The following is a 10,525-nucleotide window of genomic DNA, read 5'->3' as shown; positions in this document are numbered from 1 at the left end:
TAAGACATTTGAAATTGCATTTAATAAATGGATAACTGGCCCCACACCTGACATACTGCACCCCTACTTTTCTTCTCTACTCTAAGGAACCAAAAAAATTATTTTAAAAAACAAATCAGTGCCTTCCTAAAAACATCTCAAAGAGGTTCTGATTACTACTAAGGTATTTATTAATACAAATATGTGAAAAATAAGACAACAAATAATATCTTTTAAGGTATTTCTGCTGTCTTTTGTCCTCTTATATCTACTCAGAATGGTTCAACTGAAAGTATCCTGACTGAGGAATAAATAGGTGTAATTTATTGTTTAATTTGCCATCCAAGGTTGGGCAGTGATTCCCAAACCTGGCCTCTCATCAGTAACATCTGGGAAAACTGCTACAACACATTCCTGGGCCACCTTCAGACCTAATGAAGCAGTCCCCTCCACTTCCAACCTCCACTGGAGAATATGTAGTTAGTCTTGCAGTCTAACACTTGGGATAGCTAAAACGATAAAGCTAAAAAGGAAGATACTTGTATTTCCACAGGTCCTAGCTCACAAACTGGGATCCAGTAAAAAATAAAAAATAATAAAAATTTAAAAATAAAAAAAAACCACACACACACAAAATGTTGAATTGGGACTAAATGATCAGTAAGTCGGGTGATTGGGAGACAACTCTAGTATTAACAAACCAAACACAGCAGGCCCTGCTGCCCCATTCCATGGAAGTCAGCACCTTTCCTGACCCCAGAGAGCCTAGGCAAGCAAACAGATGTAGCATGAGGGCTACAACTCAATAAGTAAATGTTTCCACACCATTTCGCTCCATCTCTACTTCTCAATTTTCCATACATGCATTCCATCTTTTCTCTTCCTCTGCCCTTTGCCATTCCCACTCTTACTCCTTTCTCTTTCCTCACCCCTTTTCTCACTTCCTCTCTTTTCCTTCTTTTTTGATTTAGTTACATCATTCTTTTCTTCTCTACTTTCTCTTCCTGAAAAACTCTTCCTTACATAAAATAAACAAATTCATACTGGAGATATATGTCAGAAAACATTCAGCCTGAGTAAACTGAACGTTCTGTACAGAAGGCAACAGAACAAAACAGAACTTCAAAAGTAACACTGGTGTGGCATAACATAAGCCACACAAAATGCTTCCAAATCCATTATCTCTTCTGAGTCTCATCTTGTGAGGTTTGAAGGGTACACTGATTGTACTTTAAAACCTAAGGCACAGAGAAGGTTAAATAACATGCCTGAGTAACTAAGAAGAGAATCCAGATCTAGCTCACAATCTGGTCTTCTTTTCACTATACCAATAACATCTGACTGGAGGCAAGATGAGAGAGCAATGAGTAAGCACTATTATTATTTCAGGGCCTTAAAACCCTTACATATTATGAACTACTCTTCAGTAGAAAAAAGTATGCACTTTCTTAGAGCGTAAATCACAATATATATTTTTAAAGGTTTCCCAAGTTCTTTTCTACTTCATACAAATGAAGTTTGACTGCATTTTAAAGGCATCCCACTTTGGTAATACTGTAGCCCAGAGAGAGTTCTGAGGTCAGAATACATAGACTCAAATAATAAATCACGTAATTTACATGAACTGCATACATATACTATGTTTTATGAAAGACCATTTATATGAAAATGGAATACATTCTCTAAGTTGTCCATCTATAATTCAACCTCTCATCAACTCCAAGAACTGCATTTCTTTAGAATTCAAAAGAAGAATTACCTTGTCTAAAATAAATTCAGAAAATTCATTTAAAATTATTATACACATTTTGTGATACCTTTAATTTTAGGTAGAAACAGTACCTAAAAGAGAGCTTTCACTATTAATTCCATTTATCGTAAAACGATCAATTAGGTCAGGTCTAAATAAACCAGATGAAGAACCTTCCAACTGATCCACCATGTAGAGTGTGTGACAGTGTAAATAATCCACACCATGAGTGAGACCACAGCATACAGTCCAGTTGGATTAAACTGTGACCACGCTCTATACAACTCCCAATCAATTAGAGCCCATGGGGCTGAGATTCTCCGTTCACTGAGGAAATTAAATCTTATCAAACTTACTAATACAAATTCGTATCTTGTCATTAACCCCAAATGCTTCCTCTAATATTTCAAAATCACATTTATAATCTACCAACTGTGCCAAGAATTGTGGTATCCTAACTTCAAGTTGGCAAAATAATTTCCAGTGGTTCCCAAAGTAGCTAACATCAAAGTCGTCTGAGGTGACTGTTAAAAACAAAATCATCATGTGACTTATATTCTGTACCCTGATTCTAACAAACCAACTAGAAGATGGCATATTTGAGATAATCAGGGAAATCTGGCTATGAGATGAAGCCGAAGGACTGCTGCTGCTTTTGTTAGGTGTGATATCATGGTATCTACTTAAAGTGTTCACAGCAATGAAATACCACAATGTCTGGGATTTTAAGATACTTAAGCAAAGAAAAAAATGATGACGCAAACATGGTAAGATAGTGATAAGTGTCAGATCTGGATGTTGAGTATCAATGCACTATTCTAGTTTTGTATAATTTTTAAATCTCTTCATTAGAAACTTTTTTACAGACTCCATCCTAGACACAGCATGCCACAGTCTCCAAAGGCCTAGCTCAGGAATCTACTCTTAAGCTCCCAACAAGAATCTCATATAGTCAGGCAGGCAATGATCATTATTTGAGGACCATTAGAAATGATCTAATACATACCCTCCAAACTTCACATTTTTAGTATTCTCATTTTCTACTCAGTACGCTCAATTTCACAGTTTCTTATATCCACCATGGCATTCTGCCAAGGAACTACAACTTGTGTTCTCTAAACCCATCTGTTCTAAGAATGCTGGGCTGGTTATCAACTTCTAATGCATCTTACTTAAATTTTCCTCTCTCAATTTGTCCCTGACTGAACTGCAGACGACAGAACAACTGTACTAACCATCTCTTTCTGCATATTCCATGTCTCCACAGAGGTCACTGTGTCTTCACAAAACTAATTGCCACGATTTTCACTGGTGATATTTTTCCTTCATGATTTTCCATTTTCTACTTGAGCATTAAAATATCAGAGAGAAAAAGAAGATAACCATATAGATAATCGTTGGTAAAATAAGATATGTGCCCCAGCATAGTATATGCTAAGTATTCATAATCTATATTTATATTAGATAACAGGTCAAGAATGCCAAAGAAACAATATTTTCTCAAGATTTTAAAAAATTAACTGTTCTAAGTGATACTCAAAAAAGGAAGATATGCAAATCAACCCAATTAAAACCACATTTTCTACAGGTGGATGTAACAATCTTAATCCAAATCATCCACTTAAGTTGTTTAACTTACTTAAAGTAAGGCTCTAGATATTTGCTTCTTCAAAAGTATCTTGCAAGGCCATTATGAGGTAGAAGACAAGTTTAAATGGACCACATTTTTCTACTCCATTGTAACTAAAATTACTACTCACAGAAAGTATATAGCTTATGTATTTTGGTCCATCACATTTTCCACCATCATATGAGTATACTCCCAAGGTTCTCACTTTATCATCAGCATAATACATTTTGCTTCCAGAATGCCCAGTAAAGCTGACATTTTTCATTTAAAGTGATAAAAAAAATCCCCAAATATCTATTTAACAATCTTAAATCTGAGTTTTGGCAAGAGAGTTTAATGCATACAAAATGAAACACTACATTTCTCGCTCGCTCGCTCTCTCACACAAATGCGCACACAGATTAAAACCCCAAAGTTTTCAGTATTTTTCCCCTACCTTACACAGTTCAATGTGTAACATGCAGCTTACTTATAATCTAAAAATAATTTTAAACATGATTGTCATAAAAATATTTTAAAACAGAGATGAAATGTATAAAGGCACACATAGATTGTCAATGGTTACATCAGTTACATCACATTTCTTTAGAAACAGAACTGTTTCTGCTCCTGTAAACAAACTTTTTTCTCACACATTTAAAGTGAGGTTAGTGCTGACATAAAATTATTGCTCTACTCACAGTCTGAGTGTTTGCACTGTTTGAGGTACATTTTCTCCATCTACACACCCCTACCACTCTTGCGAGTATGAGTCAACAGAAGTCTGCAGGTTAAAACCATTCAATAATATTTTCATCAATACTGGAATGATAGTTACATTACAAAACATCAGAGATAAAAAATGTTTCATTGTTGAGGCCCAAGATTTTAACTTATTCTTCATTACCTGAAAATACTGCTCATTTAACTTCTTTAGGGAAAATAAATTATTCTGGAGATGAATAATTCCTTCCTGAATACTTCATCCAAGACGATTCCTTCACACTTATCCTCTGATTCTTTGTTGTTTTCATTCATTTGATTTAGCAGTCACCAAGAATCATTTTTCCTTTGGTGATCTGGCATAACGATCTCTTACACTTTTGCTAGTTGTTTGATAAATATTTTGTAAATTTTCCACAGTATGTATGCACTGTTTTTTGTAGTTCCAGTTCTAAAGGTTTTAATAAGGAACGGATGTTGTCATCTTCAAAAGAGCACTAGAGAAAGAAAATTTAAAAAAATAAAAAATTTAAAAGGCAAAGGTACGTATATAAATTCAATTATTTTCCAAACTTCTTCAATCAGTTTAATATGAACGATCTCCATTTAACGTCTCACAGAAATTAGATGTTTAACAAATATTTTCAATAAATTAAACAGAACTATTATCTCCCATTAAAGAAAGACAGCCATGGTAAATCTCCGGCGGAATCCTGGAGAACGTGCACAAAGGCAGAGAAGACTCTGAAACACTGGTTAAGAAGACAACCAAAAGCTCTACAAGTATCTGGGCGAAACTAATAAAAGCTGGACTGCCTAAAGGAAGAGCTTGACCACACACCACACCCACGTCCCACCTTTTAAAAACTACTCTGGTAATAATACTGCTGAGGCTGGAATTGAAGGAAATGAAGTAGAGGCATATGGCAGGAGGAATGCAAGATGATAACACAGTTCGGCATTTCCCACAGAACCCTAACTGCACAGAAAGATCCCAACAATAAACACATTTGAAAACTGCTAAATATTAGGCACTCCTCATGGGGATTCAGACTGGCACAGGCAAAAGTCTAAAAAGTAAAACGGAAAATAAATCTGTTTAGTGTTGTTTGACTGTTTGTCCCAAGATATATTTTTGGCTAGAGTCCTTCTCTTACTATAAAATATACTAGTATCAAGAAATATATTTTGGAAAAGGCTGTGGTAGTAAAGTGGAAATAATGTGTAATCTTTGTATTTTCAACCAGGTATTTTGTGATTTAGTATTTTCAACTAGGTATATTTTCAGTTAGAAAGATGGATGGGGCTTAAAAGTAGAACATTTTACATGGAAGTTGAAGTTGGTGAAAAATGCAAAATCACAAAGGATTCAGAATCAGAAATCTCCCAGGTTATCCCTAAGGTTCACTAGCACGCTGAGGGAGAGGAAATGAAAGCATCACCCCAAGCACAATTAGTGAGTCTGCAGGAAGCTGCAGTCAATCTATGGAGAAGACGATGAACTTGGATGTTTGTTTAAAACATGGGTTTTGTCACTGTAGAGATGCAAAGAGATCCTAAACTTTTGACATCTTTTGAGCAAGAAAAATCCTAAGCATTAACTGCATAAAACCATCACCCTTGGAGTGATTTTTAAAAATCAATCACACATACTCCAGATAAACATCTAAAATTGTTTTGAAGATAAAATTTTTCAAAAGAGGCAGGGAAACTTAGCCAGGAACAATGTCATGAAAATAACAATAGCACATAGAGTGCTTGCTACCTACACGCCAGGCACCATTCTAAGAGTTGTATACGTATTAACACATTTAAGCCCCACAATAACTTTATAATATAGGTAATATTATCTCCATCTGACAATGAAACAACTAAGGCAAGGAGAGAGGATTTTCTCACAGTTATAAATCCAGTAAGTGGTTAAGCCAGGATTCTGTCCCAGCAGTCTAGCTCCAAAAGTCCATGCACTTAATTAACCACCAGACAGCACTACTTATCCAAACACTAAGCAAACAACACCATGCCAACTCAGCTCAAAAATCCTGTTGAAGGATGAAGCTCAGTGAATGGTGGAAATCTGGGGAAACTGCTGTACTGTAAATAGATAAACAAATTTGTTTGGGGTTAAAAGTGTAGCCAGGCTGAAGAAGGTAAACTTCATCAAGTGATAATGTCAAGAAATAGTTCAATGTGTACAAAAAAACACTTGAACAACTGGTTGAGTGGCGGAAAATTATGGGAAGCCCAAACTACTGTGATCATTATTTTTACTATATAATAAAATGAAAACACCATGAAAGCATTTAAGAATAGAGGAAGACTATTGATTCCCAGGAGTATGGAGTACTTGAGATTCAGTTTCTTTGTTTTCATGTGATTTAAATCCCAGTGTTTGTGGTTAAAAAATATTTTCTTCTTCACTGGAGAAAAAAAAAGCCCTTTGATGAATATTTTCTTAAATAAAAACAGTGTCTCATTAGACCTCTTTCTGCCCATATGACAAAAGCAATTTGACCTTTAAGGAAGAAGATAAATTTCCAAAATTTCCACCTATATAAATATAGTCTAAAGATACTGCATTCTGTCATTTATGTAATCTGCAGTGCCTGCATATTTGTGCAGTACATAACCTACATCTGGGGTGTCCCTTTCCCAGAGGCCACGCATGCCCTTACCTGACTCCAGACCTTTTTTCATACTATATGCCTGACTTGTCCTTACGTTTTCTTCTCTGCCTAGTACTCATCATCCTTACAACTTAGTTCAAATGTCAGCTCCTCTGAGAAGCCTTTCCATGTACAGTTAATCATTCCCTCTTTTCATTGGCACAGGACCCAGTACATTAATTTTTAGGAAGCTCGTGCTTTATACTGTCAGTTGAAGAACAGGAAATAGTGAGGCTGTGATGACCATAATTAGACAATTTGAGGTATTTTCAAAGAATAGCACATCTTTGGAAAACATAGGAGAATGGCAGTTCAATCCAACAAATCCTAAGTGTTAACTATATGCAAGCCAGCACTATGGGAAGGAAAACATTCAAGACTGCTTTGCAGAGATAGTTATGCAAATATACACAAGGTGTAAAGTAAATCAAAGTTAACACAAAACATCAAGAAATATAATTCAGAATGAAATGCATGATGCAGAAAATACCTTATAGAGCCATAAAATGTTTTGTTCTGATTTTGAATTTGCAATTTTAAACAATATTTTTATTCACTCAACAACTAATATTTAACAAATATGCATGGACTATAAAAACAGATTTGCTGGTAGACATAGCCATGAATTCACACTTTAAAGATGGTTCACATCCTTTATAATTCATACTGTTCACTGCATTCCATGGCTATGACTAAGCCTCTGTCTGAAACTTGCATAAATATCCTTGTCTGAACACAATTCTTTTAAAAATTACACTTCTCACTGAATTATAGATAAGGAAATATAAAAACACTAAGCAGGAGCACCATAAAAGACTGATTAACTTCATTAAGTTGAAAATGAATAGATGTAAGCTGTAGTTAACACAGACCCAAAACAAACACAAAAGATAATCAATCATCTGAAATCCTTTTAAAATAAGATTTCTTTTAAAAAATCAAGTGTAATTAATCAACTTAAAACTATTACTCGGATTTTAAAGGTACACACTTATNAAATTACACTTCTCACTGAATTATAGATAAGGAAATATAAAAACACTAAGCAGGAGCACCATAAAAGACTGATTAACTTCATTAAGTTGAAAAATGAATAGATGTAAGCTGTAGTTAACACAGACCCAAAACAAACACAAAAGATAATCAATCATCTGAAATCCTTTTAAAAATAAGATTTCTTTTTAAAAAATCAAGTGTAATTAATCAACTTAAAACTATTACTCGGATTTTTAAAGGTACACACTTATAAACCAGAGAAAAGATCAAATAAAACTCGGGAAATTTAATTCTCTAATAGTAGATTTTTTTAATACTCAAAGGAAACAAAGGAATCTCATTTTTATAGGAATGCATTTCTCTTCTATCCTGCAAAGTCTCAGAACCCCACAAGCACTTTTCTTCATTTTTATCACCTTCTGACAACCCATAATAAAGCATTATTAAAATACAGTATTAATTTCTGAAGGTATACGAGGCCTGCTACATTAAAATGAACATCAACACTAAATTTTATAATTCATCAATGAGTATACTCATACCATGACAAACTGATGGTTTAGAAGCTGCATCTGTCAAGTTTATAGGAGAAACTTAGCTAATAATGCACTAAAACCGCAGCCCACAATGCTGCTAGCATTTTGTCTACCATCAAGTTTAAGAAACAGATTTCTGGGAGAAAACTTTAATTCCTTTTCATGGCAGATCATCACCTTAACATAGTATATCATCTCCACATCCACTTCAATTCGGCCCCTGCTGACTTTTATCCATCACTCCAGTCACACTGAACAGATGCATGCCTGACCTCTCCATGGATCTTTTCACAGCTTCTGAACCTTTTTCTCAGGCAGTTCTCAGCCCAGACTGCCTCCACCCACCTGGTTAAACTCTTACTTATTCTTCAGGGCCCACTTCAAAAGCCTCCTCTTCAAGAAGGCATTCCCTGGCCCTTCAAGGCAAAACTGAGACACTCTGTTTCACAGTTCTAGAACAATCTCTATCACCATGGATTGTAGTTATGTGTTTTTATTCTCACTGCTATAAATGAGGCTATACAGACCAGAGGATTTCACACTATCAAATAATGAGAACCTAGTAAACAGGGGTCGTCGGCTTTTCTCCTGACCCCCACATTTAAACCAAAGTAGCACTCCTATTATTTGCTTTGTTTCCACCCATGTAAGATTAAACAGCCTAGCAGACCAGATAGCACATCTAAATAAGAGTTGCGTGATCACATGTATTAACACTTCTTCCTTAGTAGCAGTGAAACAGCTAACATAGATAGTGATACAACTTGTTAAGTAACAGCATACATCCAAATCTCCCCTGAATTTGCCCCAAGTCTTGGTCCTTAACATTCAGAGATCTGGTTCATGCATCCATCTAGAGGTATATGAAGTATTAATCATGTCCCCCATCAATCCACCCTAATTACGTAAAAGGGAGCTAATGAGAACATGAAGAAAAGAGAAAACAAACAATTGGGGGATGGGGGAAAGAGGGGCGGTATAATTTTTTTCCAAACTTTTAAAGCAAATGCTTAAAAGACAAAACCTTATTTACAAAAGCAACAGAAAGACAATACTTAAGCATAAACTTAAGTTATATTCAAAACCTACAGGAAAAAAACTGTAAAACAGGGGTGTCCGATCTTTTGGCTTCCCTAGGCCACACTGGAAGAATTGTCTTGGACTACACATAAAATACACTAATGCTAACAATAATGAGCTAAGAAAAAAAAAATCACAAAATAAATGTCATAATGTTTTAAGAAACTTCAAGAACTTGTGTTGGGCCACATTCAAAGTCGTCCTGGGCTGCATGCGGCCCATTGGCCACAGGCTGGACAGGCTTGCTATAAAACATTCCTAAAAGACAAATGTAAAGACAGCCGTTGTTCTTGGTTGGGATGTCTCAACACCATCAAAACGTTAGCAGTCCCTGAGTTAATATATGAAGCTAATACAATCCCAATAAAAATACCAAATTTTTTTTTTCTTTTGAGACCAAGTTTCGCTCTTCTTGTCCAGGCTATAGTGCAATGGAGTGATCTCGGCTCACTGAAACCTCCACCTGCCAGATTCAAGCGATTCTCCTGCCTCAGCCTCCCGAGTAGCTAGGATTACAGGCATGTGCCACGACGCCCGGCTAATTTTTGTATTTTTAGTAGAGATGAGGTTTCACCACTTTGGCGGTCTCCAACTCCTGACCTCAGGTGATCCGCCCGCCTCAGCCTCCCAAAGTGCTGAGATTACAGGCGTGAGCCACTGTGCCCAGCCTAAAAATACCAACAAGATTTTTTAATGGAGTTGATACTTATGGAAAAATAAATATACAATAGCTAAGAAAACACTGAAAAAAACAGGCTATAAAGAGGGAGTAGCCCCATCAGATACTAACACATACAAAGCACCTTTATAATTAAAATAGTGTGTTATCAGTGTACAAATGAACAGACCAATGGAGCAAAACAGAAAAGTCAGAAATTACAAATGGAATTTATGGGGGGGCGAAGCAAGATGGCCGAATTGGAACAGCTCCAGTCTCCAACTCCCAGCGCGAGCGACACAGAAGACCGGTGATTTCTGCATTTTCAACTGAGGTACTGGGGTCATCTCACTAGGGAGTGCCGGACAATCGGTGCTGGTCAGCTGCTGCAGCCTGACCAGCGAGAGCTGAAGCAGGGCGAGGCATCGCCTCACCTGGAAGCCAAGGGGGAAGGGAATCCGTTTTCCTAGCCAGGGGAACTGAGACACACAACACCTGGAAAATCGGGTAACTCCCACCCCAATACTG

At 36.3% G+C, this 10,525-nt stretch overlaps 1 protein-coding gene across 1 annotated transcript in view; it reads right to left on the bottom strand.

Moving 5' to 3' along the window:
- Window positions 1-937: 937 nt before the first annotated feature.
- Window positions 938-10,525, bottom strand: part of GXYLT1 (glucoside xylosyltransferase 1) — a 54,597-nt gene continuing 45,009 nt past the window's right edge. Inside the window, 3 exon segments of the mRNA XM_017855559.1 lie at window positions 938-4,445; window positions 4,448-4,471; window positions 4,474-4,558. Coding sequence (XP_017711048.1) covers window positions 4,399-4,445; window positions 4,448-4,471; window positions 4,474-4,558 — 156 coding nt within the window. The 3' untranslated portion in view covers window positions 938-4,398.

Source organism: Rhinopithecus bieti, unplaced genomic scaffold (assembly GCF_001698545.2).
Source record: "Rhinopithecus bieti isolate Rb0 unplaced genomic scaffold, ASM169854v2 scaffold_1070, whole genome shotgun sequence".
In the NCBI taxonomy this organism is placed as follows: Eukaryota; Metazoa; Chordata; class Mammalia; order Primates; family Cercopithecidae; genus Rhinopithecus; species Rhinopithecus bieti.
The sequence above is the reverse complement of the archived record's forward strand: the minus strand, read 5'-3'. Positions and strand labels throughout refer to the sequence as shown.